Source organism: Seriola dumerili, unplaced genomic scaffold (assembly GCF_002260705.1).
Source record: "Seriola dumerili isolate Sdu_G_001 unplaced genomic scaffold, Sdu_1.0 BDQW01000052.1, whole genome shotgun sequence".
In the NCBI taxonomy this organism is placed as follows: Eukaryota; Metazoa; Chordata; class Actinopteri; order Carangiformes; family Carangidae; genus Seriola; species Seriola dumerili.
This window is the reverse complement of record NW_019174307.1, coordinates 17,039,012-17,059,331: the sequence shown is the minus strand read 5'-3', so window position 1 is coordinate 17,059,331 and position 20,320 is coordinate 17,039,012. Positions and strand designations below refer to the sequence as shown.

The window sequence follows — 20,320 nt, the reverse complement described above, 5'->3', positions numbered from 1 at the left end:
TTTAAAGTATTTTGGAGACAAAAGGGAAGTGGTTTCTTGTAGAGAGGTATGATAATGACATCTGTGAAGACAAAAAGCATTTACCCAGAGGAGACTGAGTTGTTCTGAGAGACAAAAAGAACCAAAACAAGGTAAGTCCTAAAAAAAAGAAAATTCTGATTGAAAATGCAAGTTGCAGGTTTAGAGGATAAACAATGTGACTCGCTTGGACCACTTGGGTGCAGCACAGCACACCTTAAAAGCATCGACATATACTCAGTTGGCAGTTTACCAGGTACATCTAGCTGAAACTAATGCAGTAATACAACAGTGCAATAAATCCTACCTTCATGAAGGTTATAATGCTCCCTTTTTATTGAACTTGTTTTAGGAAGGTGTTGATTCAACTGTATGATCATTTTGGAGGATGTAGTTTGTGGTTTTGTTCAACTGTACTTTACATATTGAGCAGACACAGAACAACATTAACATTCATTTGGAGTTGCGTTTACTTACTGACTCTTTATCTAGCTCAGTTTTACTATCCACCTCTTTAGTTGCTGAATGCTCCACTATATTCACCATCTAAGTTAGTCTGTCTGCTGTTTTCTGATGGGCGGAGAGAAAACAGTCTTTTCTTTTTCTTACCGAGAACAGCTGAACTGTGGCTGAAAACAGCACTGACAACAGTGGTGAGAGTGAGTCAACTCAGAACAGATGAAGGCCTAAAACCAAAACAACTGATTAAGAGAGGCTAAAAAGCTCTGGAGAGCTGGAAGGAACTGCAGAGTTGAGTGATAACTCTCTGTGGATTTGTCACCATGTGCGATCCCTCTCACATAGCCATTATCCATATCCAATCCATATCCATTGTTAACATAAAAATATTGAATAGAGCAGATTTAAGTTCTGTCATAAATTGGATTCTAAGAATAAGGCCAAAAAAAGTCCTTCCTATTGATGTGATGACCCTTCTACATATTCTTTGTGAGCTCCACCTCAACCCACCTTGTGGATTGCATTTTTTTCAATGTTCTGTAAATGCTTCCTGGGAGGCTTGCACATGTAATATTGGCCCTCAAAATTACATAGAAGGGTGCCATGGTTGATTTCACAGCCCCTAAACAGACCTTAGATCTTCAGCACAAAACTTCAGAATCCTCACGAGAGTCATTCTTGAGAATCAGGAGCCACACTTTAGGCAAAAGTATCTATATAGTGGACTCCAACATCTTCTACCAACCTTAACAACAGAGTTGTTTACATTGCCTAACACATGTTAACAACAGTTTGCCATAATTACAACCTTTCCTTAACCTCAATCACGCCGTTGTTGCCATGCACATTATTGAGTGTCAAAAATTACATTGTTATGATGAAAGTAATCCTGGTATTTGCAGAATCACCCAGTGCCAACATTCTGAATTGGAAAGGTTTGACACTGAAATATGATGTTTTTCCTGGAGCAGTTCAGAATGGTGAAATTTCATCTCATCTGCGTGAGAAACTGCATGCACTTACAAGTAAAATGGTGCAAAAACAACCATGACCTCACACAGTATCAGTCAAATCAACCCATGTTTAATCAAACCACAAACCAATTAGTTTTCCTTTACACAGACCAAACTTCAGTGCAACACATCAAAGTTCATGCCAGACACAAGATAATGAGACAGAACACTTGTCACTGTCTGAACTTCAACTCTTGTCTGTGCTCAGTACCCTTTTGGTCGGAGTCAACTTTGTTATTGACGCACAATCATAAGTTTTTGTCGGACTGCAACATTTCCACTTTGTCACTGTGGAGATAGTCAGTTTGTGCCTTCTCATTCTGTCATCGACCATCAGCTCCTTTTTTCAAAACCTTCTTCTGCTTTTCTGTGCTACCCCTAATGGCCCCTCCAATGAGAAGTTGTCAAATGATGCCCAGAGGTGGTGGGAACGACTCAGGGCTGCATCCTTTGAGAACTGTTTACCTTAAAATACACCTTATCATTTCAAATGAAAATTAAGCAGAAATGTGAATGGAGGAAGTAACTTTTAAAAGCAAAACAAACTTTTAAATTGTCAGATTGACATCAGGTCAAACCCTAAATGTTGCCTGTGCCTGCCCCTCACCAAACAGAATATTGATATGGAAATATGACAGAATTGTTCAGTATCAGTGTCAACATTTTAAATGCTCAGTGCCAGCAATTTCTAATGAGCTATTTCCTCAGTATTTACATGCCATCTCCAGAAGGGTACACGTTGGCATGACTGTGTGGTTATAGAGCAGATTGGTAACATTTCTCAGGTTGTTTATTTGGTTTTCAACAGGAAACAGGATGTCTGACATCTATGTAATTATTCATTAACTACCACAATTATACATCTGTCAGTAGATCTTTCTTTTTTGCTCTGTTCAGAGAAGTTGTTCAAAAGGTGTAATTTCATCACATCAGAATGCTTCCAACTGTTGAGAGTTGATAAGCAGTGTGTGTGTTTACCATCTTCAGGCTTTTTGTATAATATTTATATTAACATTTATATAACATTGGGTAAAAAAATCCACCCCATGAAGAGACAATTGTTGTTTTTTGTGATACCTCCTCATGTTAAAACCCCAACATCACCTGTTGGTCGATGGGACAGGAAACTCAAACTCAGCATGACAATCAAACATGTTACAGGATGAGGCTGCATGGTGTTATTCTGCATTTCCTTATTGTCAACAGATCTTGTTAAAAGTGGGTTAGTTAATTTCTTCAATACTATAGGCAAAAAAATGTAGTATCAAAATGACATTAAAATATGACGTATGAATTTAAAAAGATTTTTTTACAATCCCAGCCTCTCAGAATAAACCTGCAGAAAGCCTAGTACTGCATATCTTCTCAGGTGGATGGTTCATGGTGAGACAGAGGACAAGTGCAGATTGGGATGGGGCTGTTGTGGGGCAGACACAATGTTGTTGTTCAAATAATTGTCAGGGTTCATCTTTCATCTTTGTGTGTGTGGAGATACTTGAAAAGCATGTATTAATATATGGCTCACAAGAATAGAGATAGTGATTTTTCTGGTTTTTGGTTTGGTACCGTTACTTTCAGTAAACCAAAGTAACCAATATGCTTTGTCAGGCAAGCAATAGAGCTGTTACCACATAACCACTAGACACAGGTAAAGCCGAAAGCTACATACAATAAACTGCTTTCTTTTTCCTTATGACATCTAATGTCATACAGCGTTACAGAGTGTACAGGGTTATTGTACAGAGTTAAATATTTTACATTTGCATTTTTTATATGAATTCAAATTTAATTCAGATGATGAGTATGGACTTGCAATCTATAGTATAAGTTTCAGTTACATGGAGTTGGCTGCAGTTATAGTTGGTTAACACTGACAGAAACTCTATCAGTTTTTACTTTTGTCTGCAGAAATGTTTAGGAGTTATTTAGAGGAGAATTTGCCTCTGACAGAGCAGTTAAGACATTGCTGCCATCCTGTGACTTCCTGAAGTTCCAACACAAGACTGTGTACTGTAAACAGGTGCCAAACACAAACCTTTGACCTCTTTTGTTCTCCATTACTCCAGTATGTGTGATCTGAACCTCACCAGCTGCAGTTCTCTTTTCTTGCCAGAAGAGAGAACTGTTCCTCTGAGAAGAAGTTTTAGATGATAATGATTTTAAAATGTTATAAAAGGAGGAAAAAAGGATATTTTTGTCAATGTGATATTTTAAATGTCCAGATACAGTTTTGAACAAATTCTTATGGCGAGGCCCAGCGGCAATAAGTGGAATAATGGCGATAACATAATCATTACAACAACGCCTCCGCTGTAAGTGGAGCTAGATTCCACTGATCCACAGTAAAAGGTCACTGCATTTACATGAACGCTGAGACGTTGACAGGGCAGTTGCAAAGCTTTAGGACAGTGATATGTTTGTCATTGCTTAAGGTTTGTACACCAACACATAGGATTTTAAATGAAACCCTCATCAAGATGATAAAGTGCTGATTTTAAGGGCTCTATTCTAACAGTCCAATGCGCATGGTCTAAAGCATGTGGCCCAAATGTCTGTCTCAAGATAGTAGATAGAATGCTGAAGATAGCAATGTGCCAACAATGCGCCTGACCACACCTCATTTTTAAGACCCACACACCCATGGGCGCAAGTGTATTTGTTATTTAAACAATGTGGGTGCTGGATGGGAAAATGACAACTGTGTTGCTCTGAAACTAGCAAAGGCACGGGTAACACTCTCAGTGGTTTAAAGGAGAATTCATAGCTCTTTGTATAAAAGGGGCTAGATCTCTGCACAGTTCATCAGATGTAGATGTTGCCAATAACTTTTTATTTTTTTTATTTTACATGTGCTGGAGTGCAGAGCCAGCACAACAACAATGTGTCACTGTCCTTACATTCTGTGTGTTGCATCATTTGGTCTGAATGTTTGCCCAAAACTGCTGCATAAGAATGAAAGTGGAACCCAAAGTAAAATATAGAAAGAAAATATCATAAAACAGTTATTTAATATAATTGCAGTCCTAAAAACAGAAATACTTGATGATGCATTCATTAATTAACTGATTTGCTGTAAACTGTTCTTTCAAATCCTATCAATAAAATCGAGCAATGCAAACTTCCATACGTCAGTAGTCTCAATTTTGTTACCTAACCAATGTTTTTCTAAAGAACAACAGCCACAGAAGTTTCCTGTGCCACTGTTGCAATCTTATCTTAACTGTGTATTGAAAAACAGGACAAGCCTGTAATCACGCTATGTGATGCTCCGTTCATCAACATGTAGTCAGCACACAGTGGTACACCGTAAATACACTGCGTGACATTTAGAGGGTTTACTGCAACTTTGTGGTAGAGATTAATTCAGCCAGCAGAATCACAGAGCGATCGGACTGGGAGTATTGACAGCAGCTGTAAAACCATAGGCATATCAACAAACTATAAATGTACAGAAAAAAACAAACAAACAAAGGGCTACACAGCAACAGTACCACGAGAGCACTTCAGAACAGATCTCTTCCATTCACCCACCTCCTATATAAACTACATGCAAACAGCATAGAAATGAGAGCATTAGCTAAAAGCTACAATAGTTCCAAATTATACCACATTTCAACGGGAACAGATAAAGAGGATTTCCTCTTGAAGTTTCTCTCTCACAATGTCCTTATACACAGGATGTATACGAAAAACTGATGAGTATCAAATGCTTTGCTGCAATGCCAGTATCTCACAGTCCAACCCACAGTCTTTAGTCTATGCAGTATCATCAATATTATTATTATTATTATTATTATTATTATTATTATTATTATTATCATTATTATTATTGGCTGGTATCTCTGTTTGAGTAAATGTAAAGACATTCTGAGTGTCTTTTCTTTGGTATTCAGGCCCATTGTCTTCTATGAATAGCCATGGCAGAACACCATGCCTGTTGTCTGTCAGCGATGGGTGTGATCAGGCCGTCTGAAGCCCAGTGAGTCAGACCCACAAGGCCAGGCCATGAGGAAGTTACACTGCTTCCTCTGCTTGTTTTGAACAAAGGAGAGTTGTGGCCAATATAATACTTGTAAGTATACTTTATTTGTTGTTTTGTTGCGTTTAACATGTGGGCACAAGTCTTCACATTCCTCTTACAGTAAGATTTCTCTTGTGTTTGTTGCACTGTCTTGATTTCAGCTGGAAAGTGGATACTGTGCATATCCATCCATTTAGATAACTGTGCAGGTAAATGTTTACACATGCCATCATGCTTGTGTTATCATACTGTATATCCCGAAGCTGAAAATGCTTTCAAGTAGTGAGCAGTACCCGAAAGGGCGGGAGTTATTCAGACGCGTGAAACCACAGGAAAAGAGTCCGTGTACAAAAGTTATGTATGCATGTAGAAACTTCTGATGCAAATACTGTCAGTCTGCTTATTGGGAACATGATCATCTTTTTTCTTTTTTTTACTTTTTAACTTAATAAAGTGAATGAGATTTTTGTATGTATGTATAATTTTTTTGTAGTAACATTCTCTTTAGGTTTTTTTTTCTAGAGCACAAATTATATCTGAATTTGTTTTTGATCTCCACTCCAAAGCATATTTCTGTTTTTACACAGTGGTTCTGCTCTTACACCTATAACCATGGCCTGTAGTTGTACATGGAGGCCTTTTGACTGCAAGAAACTCTCACCACAGAAAGTAACTGTGGCGTTTGGGCAGCAAAATCTTAAGATAGATACCTAAAATCACTTCTGCTACGTCAGTGGCTTGAATGGCACTCAATAGTTCAAAGCAAATGATCACATAAGAAATCTTTGTTTGGAGTGGAATTAGTCAGAACTGAGCTCCAGGCAGCAAAATAAAAGGTGTTTCTGGAGCAAAGGGGGAGTTCCTGATTTTGGTCTTAAGGGAAATTTCAGAGTTAAAAAAAAAGACAAATTTGAATTCTGGACGATCTGAGAGAATCTTGTGATGTTAATATTGAGCAAAAAATTAGCAACTGTGGCATTTGTAAAAATGGTCTCTTGCTAGGTGTCACCTGAAGCCACATCCTCCCATGAGTACACACATGGCACAGCATACTATATGAAACCTTTTACTGAAATATGTCACAGATGTCTCAACCCCCACCCCCGTCCTCACCCCCACATAATTATCAATCACAAAGGCCAAATGAAATTTTACATACATCACATGATGATTGTTTTTTCCTTTTTTTGGGTGCAGTCAGTAGGTGTTTCAAAAGTGTGTGCTGAGAGATAGAGAGTTTGAAAAGGGTTAGCAAACAAAAGTGAGAGAGGTAGAGAGACACAAACACATGCATGGGCAGAGAGAGAGAGAGAGAGAGAGAGAGAGAGAGCTACAACAGGATATTTTGTCACTATAGTTACCGGCAGCAGATACAGATCTTGATTTCTGTATGTCATACTGTTCTCAGTCAGTGCAGTGGGGTTGTAGTGCTGTCAGGGCAGCTCTTATAATTGAGATAAACTTTGCACAAGAAGTTTGATGCCTTCTGGATCAATGTGGCTTCAGTAAATCTGAGGAAATACATATTCTGTGAGGTAAGTGCTTCAAGTATTTGGATTACATATAAACGTGTTTGTGAGTGTGCGTGTGTGTGTGTGTGTGTGTGTGTGTGTATCTGTGTGTGTGTTCTTTGACTTTTAACAAAAAGATAACTGTTCAGTTTTGCAGTTTACCTTGTGATGGATTTATGTTGTGAAAAATGTGCTGTATTCCAGAGTGAGAGTCAGACCAAGTCATTTTTCAATGGTACATCATCATCACACCTTTACTATAGTTTAAAGGCAACGAATACTGGAGTATGAAATAACATTGGTGCTTAAAGAGGGAAATTCAGTGCTAGACATACATATTAATACCAGAGTGAAAGAAATCAGTCCCAGTTGTGACACCCACAGTTTGAAGGACACCACTCTGATACCTGTTTGTGTCTTATTGGAAAAGTATGTTACTGATTGATAAGAAACGTGTTTTGAAAAATACTGTTGTTGCATGTTTGAGCCAAATATCCCTTCACTTGTGCCGATAGGCCAGGAAATGTGTTTCTCCGCTGCGCAAGAAGGTTGCCAAAGCAGGAGGGGATTAGAATTTCGTTTCAAACAATATAACTTTCCAACTGCCTACCACTCTTAAGGCAGAGCACCCTGGGGAAGCAGACTTCCTCATTTACAAGGCCGTCTCTCAACACCACGTTGTTTTGCAGTATGAGTGTGAGAGTGTTGCAGCTGCGTTCAGAATCACAGTAAAGCTGTTATTGTTCACAGACTTCCTTCATGTCACTTTAAGGTACAAACATCATCCAAAAAAAAAAAATAATAACTGAAAAATAACCTATCCATGTCCTGTGAGTCAGATATGAACACCTGTGTGTGAAGGTGCTAATAGTAAATTTTGAAGGATGGTTACTTTGATTCTCCCAACACATCAACACTTTCTTTACTGTCATCTTAAGTCAAGTTGGAAATTTAATCTCAGTGATCAAAATTATGATTTTGATTTAATCATGCTCTGTTTTTTCCTATGTCAAACTGCAGAGAAAAAGAGCTTTGTGCATGTTGCCCAATGATCAGTGACAAAAAAAAAAAGTTTAGGTGCTTTACAGCTTCAGTCAGATGTCAGTGAATATCAGCTTTTTTCTTTTCACTTTCACCTTCTGTTTTACTTGTTTTGCTTCACTTTACAATCCCTGGTTGGTGAATCTAAGGCAAAAGTGAAGGTGGAGTTTGGTCTCTGCTGCGCTTTGCTTGAAAACGGCCACAAGGTGGAACCACACTCCACAAAAACAACCTCTGCTTGACAGGACAGGTTGTGTCACCTTATCCGACTGAGTTATTAATCATAAATGAGCTCAGAGTTCACCTGCATGAGACACGAGTCAGGTTTGGTTAACAGAAGGTCAAAAAAATAAAATTACAGTTACTGTCTCCATCATCTTTTGAGAGATGATGATAAAGGCATCAAAACATGTTTGGTCGAATTATTTCATAATTAGTTTTAATTCAAAGAAATCATTTATGTTAGTACAGGTCATGTTAATATTGTCATAATTTTTTAAAATGACATGTCACTTCTAACTATTACTATATTAGTTGACATGAAAACACATTTAAGGAAACAGCTGTTAAATATCATGTTGTCTGGAAAGGAGTAATGTGAAATACTGTAACTTTTTTTACTTCCTTTTTGAAAGTAATGTCTAGTACAACTATGGCACAAGAACATATGCAGGGTCAAGACAAGTTTCATTTCAACATAGACTAGCATTTCATCATATTTCTTTTTTTTTTTTTTTTTTAATTTAAAAAAAAATGAGTTGTAAATCCCTGAGTTTAACCAAAGCATTGACACATTTTATTTTCCTTTTTGCAGTTACTGGTTTCTAAAATATCAAGATGAGTTCTACCACCATGCCTATGACTTCAACCAACAATGTCTCTACCTGTGATGGCCTGTACAACCACCGGGACTACGCCAGGGTGTTTATGCCCATTTTCTACTGCACTGTGTTCATCGTGGGGCTGCTCGGTAACTGCCTCGCCCTCCACGTCATCCGTCCCAATCTGAAGAAGATGAACTCCACCACCCTGTACTCTCTCAACCTGGTCATCTCTGATATCCTTTTCACGCTGTCCCTGCCTGTGAGGATTCTCTACTATGCTCTGGGCTTCCACTGGCCTCTGGGCGAGCCGCTCTGTAAGATCTCCGGCCTCATCTTCTACATCAACACCTACGCGGGGGTCAATTTCATGACCTGCCTCAGCGTAGACCGTTTCATCGCTGTGGTCTTGCCTCTGCGCTTTTCCCGTTTCAGGAGGGTTAGCAACGTGCGCTACATTTGTGTTGGTGTGTGGCTGCTGGTCCTGGCACAGACCCTCCCCCTCATCGGCATGCCTATGACCCACAGGGAAGACGATGGCTCCATCACCTGTATGGAATACCCCAACTTTGAGAGTGTCGACCATATTGCCACTATACTGATCGGCGCAGTCGTCCTGGGTTATGTCATCCCTGTGGTCACCATCCTGGTGTGTTACTCCGTCTTGTGCTCCAAACTCCACTTAACAGCCAAGACCAACCATTTGATGGAAAAGTCCGGTCGCAGCCGCAAGGCCATCGGCGTGATCTGCTGCGTGTCCCTGGTGTTTGTCGTCTGTTACAGCCCCTATCACATCGACCTCCTGCAGTACATGATCCGCAAGCTGGTGTCGACCCCCGACTGCACTGAGCTCACAGCCTTTCAGGTGTCGCTGCACATTACAGTGTGTCTGATGAACCTCAACTCCTGCCTGGATCCATTTATCTACTTCTTTGCCTGTAAGGGCTACAAGAGGAAACTCAGGAGGCTGCTGAAGCTGCAGGTCAGCATATCCTTCTCCAGCGCAGTGAGGACGTCACCTGAAGGCTCCTCCAAGGATATAATTGATGGCAACAAGATCCAACTCAACAGTACTACTATAGGTACAACCAGTGAGAGACTCACAGACAGGAGATTACACAGGTATGAGCAAGCTCAGGAGTCACATTAGAAGTGAGAAACTTTTACGTCTCAGTGGGCCGACTCCAGTCAGGACAGTGTCCCCGACAAGCCGATCTGAATGTTGAAATGGACTCAGTCATGCCATCATGGACTCCAAGCAGCTACTCAGCATCTGGATCTATAGGAATTCAGTTCTATTGGACCAGATTAGTTTACATAAGGGAAGAACATAAACAAAAAAAAAAAACAAAAAAGAAGGAAAATACAGCATCTTTTCTGTTCATGTTTTCTTATCAATTAGTGAAACGCTCAGGAACACAGAAATTATTACAACAAAAGAAAGAAAGGAGGATCCTTTTTTTTTGATAAAGCATGTTTGTGTCCTGCCAATAAACTGATGAGGCACAGCACAAAGCAGAGACTGGCAGAAGTGGACAGTCAACTGATAAAGAGCTGAAGGAGACACTGATGAACATCTACAAGCCGACACATGAAGACTTATACATGAAGACTTAATATTTGCAGTCAGACAATAACCTCTCAACATATCTCATCCACACAGTGTTTCTTTAAGGAAGTGAGACGTTAGAGTGGAAGTAGAGACTCACAATCAGACTCACAATCTCAGTTTCAGTTCTGCGCATAGTTGTAAAACTGATAAACTTCACACTCATTGTCTCAGCCATTTTAGCATTCATTGACTTATGCTAAAACTGGACATTAAATATTATGTAATTTTATTTAATAGCTTGTGGATTGAGCTTTTTTTAAGAGTTCTGTCAAAATAGAAATACTATCAAAACCAATTAAAAATTGTCAGTTTGAATTTTATATCAGTTAAGACAACTGTAGAGATATCAATATAGGCTATATTAAAAATCAGATGTCATTTCATTATTTTGGGATTTAGTTTTCATTGCTCTGTAATTCCACAAGTGATCGGCAGAGCAACACATGTGAAAGGTCACGTGGAAAACAGTCCTGACTGAACGTGTAAGTATGTAGTAATCCTCAAATTAAGATAATAATGTAACATACCAAAAATGTAAAGGAGCTCACAATGTCGAATGCAAACTGCAGTGAAATGGATTGAGCAGGAAATAGTTTCACATGTTTCTCTGATAGTTTACTGTGTGATGAGCTTTTATCCCCCCTGATATAGTTTAGACAGTGAGGGGCCGTGGATTTAGACAGTGAAGGACCGTAATGCATCGTAAACGTATCCAGTATACATTTTTTGCTGCAAAATTGACAGTTCTTCACTGATCATCCCTCTCAACTCCTGTCACAAACATTTAGTCATTGTTGTTCAGCTCTGAGAGATGTTGAGGAATTTAAAATTATCTAAATGTTTAAAAACATGTAGAAACTGTAAGTGAAACTTGCTTTGTTTTTTCCATATTTGTTCTAAAGTTTAAAGAAAAATTCTAAAAAAGAAAAATGAAAAAGTTGAGAGAACTCAAAATTTTCAAGGCAACAAACTTAAGCAAAGTTCTGAGTTTGGCATTAATTTAATTTCTTAAGTTTATGCATTGATTGTTTACCTCTGTTAACTTATTCCAGACAAAACATATTATTTTACATCAACACAACTCACAGTTTTTAGTTCTGTGAATCTACTCGTCTAAAATCTAGACAGGTCTACATGTATAACAAGACACGCAACTGTCTCCATCATTTTTTTCATGTGAGAAAAAAAAGGATTTCTGGGGAAGTCTTACCTTAATGCAAAACATGCTGGGAAGTAGGCCATATGCAAATATGCTAAACAGATTGCTGTTCTTGATTTCTGTTCTGAAAGTGATAATTACATGAACTAATAGAACTTTCTTGCTTTGTGATGAATCACATTTCAAAATTCAACCTTTTCAGGTCTCAGGACTTTCAGGACCTCTTGGCACAATTTAATTTTTTTATTTTAAATGTTGATAATAATTGTAATGAGGCCTGGTTATTGTTACCCTGGTCATGCTTCAAGTGTCTATTCTGGGTTCTGTGCCATTCATCTAGTTAAGTCAACTCTACTGTGACCAGTGTAGGTAATGCAGGACGCATACATTTTTGTAACTTTAATTAAAACACACTACTGGTCCAAATTAAATTAAATAATATACAAGAACTACACAAAACTGTAGTATAGACAAAACTTTTGGCAGAATAGAATATTTGATGATTCCAACATTTTTAAGTTAAGTATTTATCTCTGCAAAACAGCTACTATAGGCATAGTTAAGGTGAAGTGCGAAATCATGGTTGTGAAATATAAAATATAGTTTAGGCACACATTTGGTTTGGGGTTAGTGGAAGTATGTGGTTATGGTTTTAAAAGGCCGTCTGTTGGTGTTCGGCAGGGTGTAAACTTTTTTTTTTATCTACAGTAGACATCACAGACAGTACTTCCGTTCACTCTCCACCAATCATCTTGACCATCCAATATGAACGGAATTGCCTGTAAAGTCCTAAACTGCCAAGAGAAATACTTACTGTCAACCTTTACATTACATACAGAATGATATTTGTTTCTTCCCTATGTGAATGTCAGATACTTCTTTATGCAGATGATACGGTTTATATCTATGTATTTAAATCAGGATATGGTGAAAATAAAATAACATTCTTTTTGTACTTGAGATCCAGAACTACAGGTCACACACAAATATATTGTCACATAAATAAATATATTGACTGGCTTTTATTGAAAGAGTCACAGAATATATTAAGCTTGAGATGAAATCTAAATCTGGACAATGTCAGCAAAGTTTAAGGAAGTCATTCATAGACATGGCGCTGCCTCACATTCATTGCAAAACTCACCATTGTGTTCTTTATGATACTGTTGATTTGTTTGTCTGAAGGATTCAGTCGTTTACCATCAGAAAATTATTCACAACACTTTAGAAAATGACTGGCAGGCAAAACAGAAACAATATTTGTATCAACCATTCTTCACACATCATCTGATTCATACATCTGGCAGGCCTCAACAACACACTGAAAAAAGACACAAGTTCAGCAGCATTCATTTCACTCTGTTGCAGCATTATGCAACACTTCCAAGGCTTGAGCAAAACCACAGAACAAACATGTGTTCACAGTGAACAAAATGCAGTGCAGAGTGCACTCTGTTATATTCCTGGTAATAAAAGTTTGAACTGTACAACAACAGTTATTTCTCCTCATGTTTATTGTCCTTTTCTTTGTTGAAGGTTATTAAACAAAATGAATTTAAGTCCTCAGTTCGCAGGAACTTTGTTGATGTGGCATTTGTGGAAATATGAGCATGATGGTAAAAACACAGTATACAAATACTGTGAATCTGAGGTGATCAGCTTTTTGATAATCAGATAATTGTCTGTGTCATTTTCTATTTACCCTTTTTCACTATTTTCTGACATTTTATGGAAAGTAATAGATTAACAGGAAGATTACACAGTAACTCCTCTGGCTGGTACTTTGTTTGTAAAGCTCTGGTCCATCACCCTTTGATACCCTTTTCTTTCTTGGCGAATTGGCCCATTTGGCTGAATGAATGTAGTTATTACTGAGAATAACTATTTGGCAAGCAGCCATAACTCATACATAACTTGATATTCTTTATTTTACACTTTATCACATTTTTACGATTTTATTTCACTGAAACATGTCCCTTGCTGATCGTGTAGCTACTTATATCACAGTAAACACTGTATTTCACTCATAATTGCCTTCTGCTTTACATTGGCTTTTTTTTGTCACCCGATTTCTTGGGGATTTTTAAAAAAGTGCTTGTTTTAAAGGGATGGGCTCACTACTATGTATCCACATCTCTGAAACATGAATCACAGGCATAGATACATTCAAATTACCTCATTAAGACTTTGTGGCTTGGAAATGTTAAGTTATTTTCTGCAGCAGTTACTACAGATAAAATGTTATCCAATAAATTCATGTTTTTAATATCCTGGTATTATATGCAGTAACAAGCCACTAATAATTCCAAAGACAAAAATGGTTATTGGGCACAGACTCAGTTTTGTAGTGTTTCTTTTCAGCCTCTAGAGGACAGTGTAAAACAGGGAAAAGAGGTGATGGTGAAGAAAGTAAAATGGGCTTTTTACAGGAATCGTACACATGATCTCAATATTGACAGGCTTGATAAAAGGGATCAATTAATCCTTTTGTTGAAACTGTTCTTTTGACTGTTTGACATTGAAAAAGAATGGGTATCAAAGAGTATAAAATGATTTAAGGGAAGAGACAACAAAAGACAGAACCCAGCACTGTCTAGATATCTGTAAGCCAAACTGCTGTGTTTATGGATACTGTTTAAAAGGGATTTATTATGGTGTGGGGAACTTACTGAGGCAACCACATGACAAGTATCAAGGAGAGGAAAACATCACACAGACTGTTGTCATAACAACATATTGCAATGAACACAAAGTACCATCTGGTATGAGATTTTTAAGACACATTGAGAGGACAAGCCGATAGATAATTATTTCCCGGGAATAAGAATTCGACTGAATGAGCAGCTGAAAATACAGGGGTAAAAATAACGTAGCCACCGTGGAAAAAGGCTTCAACATCAGAGATGACCAAATGAAAAATCTGCATCGTCAAAACAAAATATGTGACAAATACATATCATCCTGTGCGGAGGTTGAAAAGACAGTCAGAAGGCACAAAGAAGAAATGCTATAAGTTGTGAGAAAGTATGATTTTCTTCCTGTTTCACAAGATCTATAATGAAAGCGAAAACCACCAGTTAGGAGATCAGGTGGAAGAAGTTTTGATTGCACAATGTTCTTTGAGCCAAATGTCCTAATTCATAGTTGTTACCAGCTCACACACACATTAATCACACACATTCATCTGTATTCAATCCAGGTCCAGACTGACCTTGAGCGTTTCACCTGAGGTATGCGCTTTGCATCCATTAAGTCGACGTGGTGTAAAACCATCTCATAGCATCAGCGTGAAGTGTCTATTACCACCATCTTATTTCCTGTTTATATGGCAACTGCCTCAACATCCTGTTTTTAATTACTTCTCTCCAGCAGCAGATGCTTCTCACAGCAACCTGCTGTGGATTACTCCCCTGAGAACTAATGTGCTGTGACAGACCCCACTTTTCCAATCAATAACTCGCCCTAAATCTGCCATCTCTCTGCCTGCCAAACACACTCCCACTTCTAATGGCACATCATTTTCTTTAAGGGGGTGTAATTGCAGACAGTGGAAAGCTGTAGCCCTTTGTGTTCCAACTACGTAGATACTGTAAAGGAATCTAAAGAACAGAAACTACAGCCCACGGTCGACACAGGAAGTGATGGGGGCTTTATACTGCGCCGAGTCTCGCCACCATTTCCATCACATTGCCCTATGAGAGAGCATTCACTTCCCTGTTTTGGCTGTTAGAGCAAAGTGCTCAGATAAATCGCTGTGCCGCTTCATAAACCTGTTGGTGCAAGCTTGACAAGATGTTTGTTTGATTTCTGTGGTAAGTGCAGTGTTTTATTGTCCAGGCAAGGCTACCCGATCACTTTGACCTTTAAGATGAAGGGAAAAAGTCAATTTGGCTGTCATGTTTTATAGCTACCTGCTGTACTTGTGTGTTGGCGCTGTGTTTTGGGACAAACTGATTTAAAATCACCTTGATTGTTTTATTCCTCAGCTTCACAGTAATTGTTTTTTCTCTTAATGATCACCCACATTTCACATTATCTACAGTAGACATCACAGACAGTAGTGTATCAAGGGGGAAAAAAATTCTTAATTGTGAAACACAGAAGTCACATGATTTCTTATCAAGAAATGGCATCAGAGTCTCTAGGATAACAATCTCATTTCCACATTTTACCCTCACAACAGATACTGGTTCTCTGTTCTTTCTACATTCTTTCTATATTGTAGTGGTTCACATTTTTTTGGACCAGCTATGTGACATTTATGTAATATGTAATAATGAAATGACAAATCTAGACCCATGCAGTCTATTTATCTTCATCTGTATTTCACTGTGCAGCTGCACAGCATTTAAAAATAAGTATTCAAATGATCAAGCAGCAGGTTCTGCAAACTGTAAAACACAGACATGTCCATATTTAGAAGCTGCCTCTGGCTATTTCAACCCGTATTGCTTCTGGAAACCTGGTTGTTTCACACATTTCTTTCTCCCAAACACAGGACTCTGCTTATGTTTTATCTTGCTGAAAGGAAAATCAGAATTTTATGAATTTTTGTTTGTTTGTTTGTTGGTTTGTTTTTTTTTCTAAGATTTGAAACTAACTTGGACCAATGAGGGATTATCTCCACATGATGTTCAAAAGTAAGTTGCATTACCTAATATTGCTCCTCACATCACTTGTAATTTGAAACTTGAAATCTTACAAGCCATTTCAGTCAAACATTTAATTAAAGCAGACATCTTTAACTTTTCTGTACTATTTTTGTACCTGACAGTGAGTTACAGTTGCTCAGATTTGATTAATTGTCTTCCAAAGAGACACCATAGATGACCAAAAATACCCCTTTTTTCCTTGCTAAGACCTTCCTTGAAGCTCATGACCTTTCAAAATAAGTGACTTCAACTTCATGAAGACAAATGATCAATACTGAGGAGAAATTTGTAAAATAAAAAATTTAGTTTAATGGAAACAAACAGCAGTGACTCACTGTATAATAATTCACCAAACAATGTTTTTTTTCTGCTGAATTTTTTACATTTCAGTATGAACTTGGATCTGAATATCTCCAACATGTCTGTGGAGTTTGGTGCTGAAAGGCCTAAGCAGGGACCGGTGGAGTACCGCATGGCAGGCCTGATCTTCTACTGCTTCGTCTTCATCATAGGAGTCATAGTCAATCTCACTGCTCTGTGGGTGTTTGCTCTCACCACCAAGAAGAGGAACTCGGTCACTGTCTACATGATCAACGTGGCAGTGGTAGACCTAACCTTCATCCTGCTACTTCCCTTCAGGATGGTCTACCACCACCAGGACTACTGGCCCTTTGGAGATCTATTCTGCCGGATCATTGCTGCTCTCACCATTTTCTACCCCTGCATCGCTCTGTGGCTGTTTGCTCTGATCAGCGCTGACCGCTACATGGCTATCGTCCAGCCAAAGCACGCCAAGGAGCTGAGGAATATCCCCAAGGCCGTGGTGGCGAGCTGTGGGGTGTGGTTCATGACTTTGGGCAGCACTGTGCCCCTGCTCTTCACTCAGCATGACCCTGATCGCATCTCCAACTTCACCACCTGCATCAAGATGCAAGACATCATCCACTTGCGTCATGACAACTCTGTTAACTTTGTGCGACTCATCTTCTTTTTCCTGGTTCCCATATTTATAATGATCGTCTGCTATATCGTCATAGTTGACAATCTGATCCACGGACGCACCTCTAAACTCAAACCTAAAGTCAAGCAGAAGTCTATCCGGATTATCATCACACTCATTATCCAAGTGTTAGTGTGTTTTGTGCCTTTTCACGTGAGTTTAGTGCTTCGTTTGCTGGGGGACGGCAGAGACGGGGGGTTTAGCACATGGGCAGTCTTCACCACATTCCTAATGAACATGAGCACAGTGTTAGACATTATTCTGTACTACATTGTCTCCAAACAGTTCCAAGACAGGGTGATCAGTGTGATTCTGTACAGGAACTATCTGCGAAGCGTGAGACGGAAGAGCAGGCACACACACACGGGCAGCGTCCGATCATTGAGCAACCTGACCAGTGCAATGATATGAAACAGCCACCCAAAACTTTCATGTCAAACGACACACCTACATGTACTGTGCACAAAGTAACACTGGATGCATCACAGTGTACACGGTTCATCATCAAAAGGATCAAAACTTGCAATTAATTTCCGAGGTGTAATTTACACTCACAGTATGGGAGTGCTGCTGTTGTGGCAAAAACATCTGTGTTCAGAGCTGATTGACTCACCCATGAGACTTGAGATGTTTTCTGTGCATCTTTGCTCTGGCAGACACAGCACGGTTGTCTGTGGCTCAGGTGTAATACATGCAGGCGAAAATAAAGCGGCTAATCATTTAAAACATAGCCCACAGTATCTCCGCGTTTGGCTTGTTATTATGTAAAAATAGTGAAACTCTTCTCAGCCTTCTCACAAGGTCACCCAACAACCTTAAAGAATGTGGCAGCCTCAAGGGGGTGGGGTGGGGGGCTTACAGGAAACGACGGTGGTTTCTGAAACGTTGCTGCTTTCTTTTGGTCTGTAACATCGCCTCTGCAGAACCTCAACGCTGCATCATCACCAAGTAAATATGACATAGAAAATATATAATTATAGCACACACTTCACAAGCGTCCTGAAAGTTGCTGAAAATTTATTGACCAGGTGATGGCAGCATGGCACAGCTAGATCACATCCACCTGCACGAGCAATACAAAACAGAGCTTTCTTACTTTTCAAGTGGGCAGTGCTGGGTTTTTGTGTCTCTCCTTTAGAGCTCCTCATATATATATATATATATACACATATGTATAAACATTTGCTTCTTCGTGTGATTACATTTCAGCTGTACTTACTAAAGCAAACTATTTCAGTTTTTATTCTGTGAAATAACCATTCCACCTCCTCGCAGAGAAGTTGTTAACTGCAGTCATAACAGCTTCCTCAACCAGGAATCAGACTGAAGTGTGTTTATGGTGCAGTGCGAATCATATTGATTAGATGTTAAATGATTCAGTCACTTGAAGTGCATTTACAGTAACATCCTCAAGATATGTCAAGCAGGCTATTTACTAGATTTAAAGCAACCTTAACCTTAAAAAGAGAGAACCTTTTCTGCTCAGGGATACTTTAATGTCAAGTCTCTGCTGTGAGTATAAGCACCACATTTCAAGATCCTGCAATTTATCCTCAATTTATTCCTCAAATGACAGACAAGTGATGAGTTAGAAGGTACTGAATGTGTGACAGTTCTATCTCTGTGAAGGGACTGTTTAATTTAAATGAAGGAAAAAAAAAACACTCATGTTTGAATGTGACGGTTTTGATAGGTGTCCTGCACAAACATCACCCGAGCTACAAACTGATTTGGTGTTGCCAATCGCTAAAATAATCAAGTTAGTGTGTCTGTCACACCAACACAGTCTTAACTGGATTAGACAGTGAGTCAGTGTAGCTGAGTAACTATGTAATGCCTCATACAATTAGACAGGCAATGCACCCTGTGGTGTAACCACATCTACCATAGCAGTTCTCTGAATAGTTATCGTATGGCAAATCAATTGCAAACACAGCGAAATAAACAGCATCATACTGCGCTATTCCTTTAAGAGATTCTGGTTTTATTCATGTTTTCTCACATTTTCACAAGCACGCCCAGTTAAATTTCCACCGAGATGAGTTATTGAACCACAGTGGTAAAAGGATAAACTGCACTGAGAGTCCATATGGTTCTTGGTTGGGTTGTGTAGTGTTCATTTTCAAGAAATGGCCACACTGACATATAGAAGAGGTAGATTTACACTGTGTTTAACAAGAAGAGGCAGACTACAAGATTTCCATCTCACACAGAATTCTGGGAACTGCAGTTCATCACATGATGATAGCTTTATTGGTCGGTGGACTACAAGTGGATTTATAACCAAGAGGTCAAAGGTCAAATGAAACATCAGAGGGTCATCTATCTGTCCCACCTGTTAGACATCAAAGAAAAACCAGTCACGCTGCTCACAGCAACTGGCATTTAAAACAATTAAGTTTCCTGTCAAGTCCCTGTGATGAATTATCCGGAAGCTTTACCGGCTGTAATTCTAAATCTTCCCAACAAGTGCCTTTGTTGTAGAGAAATTAATGAAAACAAGATTGTCTTTCATAGGAGCTGATCTAACAGCGCGACAGCCAGCTGCTCTTCTTTGGGAATAAAAACAGTCAGCATTAAACACAGCTCAGACAAAATACTTCTTTTTTTTTTTTTCTCCTACCACTCGTGTGGAAAACAAATCAGGCGACGAGCGCAGTGGCCATCTGTTTTGTTATTTGATATGTGTGAATACATGTTGTAATGACTTTGTTTGTGAATCACTCTGCGCGGCAGAACACACGAGAGCTCTCGAAGTGCTGGAGTGTTCAAAGCTAATCATATAATTGGACACAATAGTCGATGACAAATGGAGACGCTTGGAGCCAGCCAGCTGGGGAAGTGAATATGTAATCATTGTAAAATCATATCATTTTTGCATATTTGAAGACAGCTTAATAGAGTTTGCATGTCAGCACAGTATCAAATGATGATCAGAGACAGTGTTGCTGTATTTGTTTTTCTAAATTGCGTTCTGCCGGACTATTTATCTTTATCATGATTAAAAGTGTTT

General features: G+C 38.8%; 2 protein-coding genes across 3 annotated transcripts; both read left to right on the top strand.

Annotated features, from left to right (window-relative positions):
• Positions 1-5,492: 5,492 nt before the first annotated feature.
• Positions 5,493-13,164, top strand: LOC111218530 (G-protein coupled receptor 183-like). 2 transcript variants are annotated; one of them, XM_022740871.1, is made up of 2 exons: positions 5,493-5,562; positions 8,878-13,164. In XM_022740871.1, the coding sequence occupies exon 2, from the start codon at positions 8,901-8,903 to the stop codon at positions 10,032-10,034; it is 1,134 nt and encodes a 377-aa protein (XP_022596592.1). In that variant the 5' UTR covers positions 5,493-5,562; positions 8,878-8,900; the 3' UTR covers positions 10,035-13,164. The 2 variants fall into 2 exon arrangements, with proteins under 2 accessions (XP_022596592.1, XP_022596591.1); XM_022740870.1 differs by lacking the exon at positions 5,493-5,562 and adding an exon at positions 6,825-7,046.
• A 2,196-nt stretch (positions 13,165-15,360) lies between these two features.
• gpr18 (G protein-coupled receptor 18) lies at positions 15,361-20,320 on the top strand. Its single transcript, XM_022741272.1, has 3 exons — positions 15,361-15,467; positions 16,244-16,295; positions 16,698-20,320. The coding sequence occupies exon 3, from the start codon at positions 16,699-16,701 to the stop codon at positions 17,716-17,718; it is 1,020 nt and encodes a 339-aa protein (XP_022596993.1). The 5' UTR covers positions 15,361-15,467; positions 16,244-16,295; position 16,698; the 3' UTR covers positions 17,719-20,320.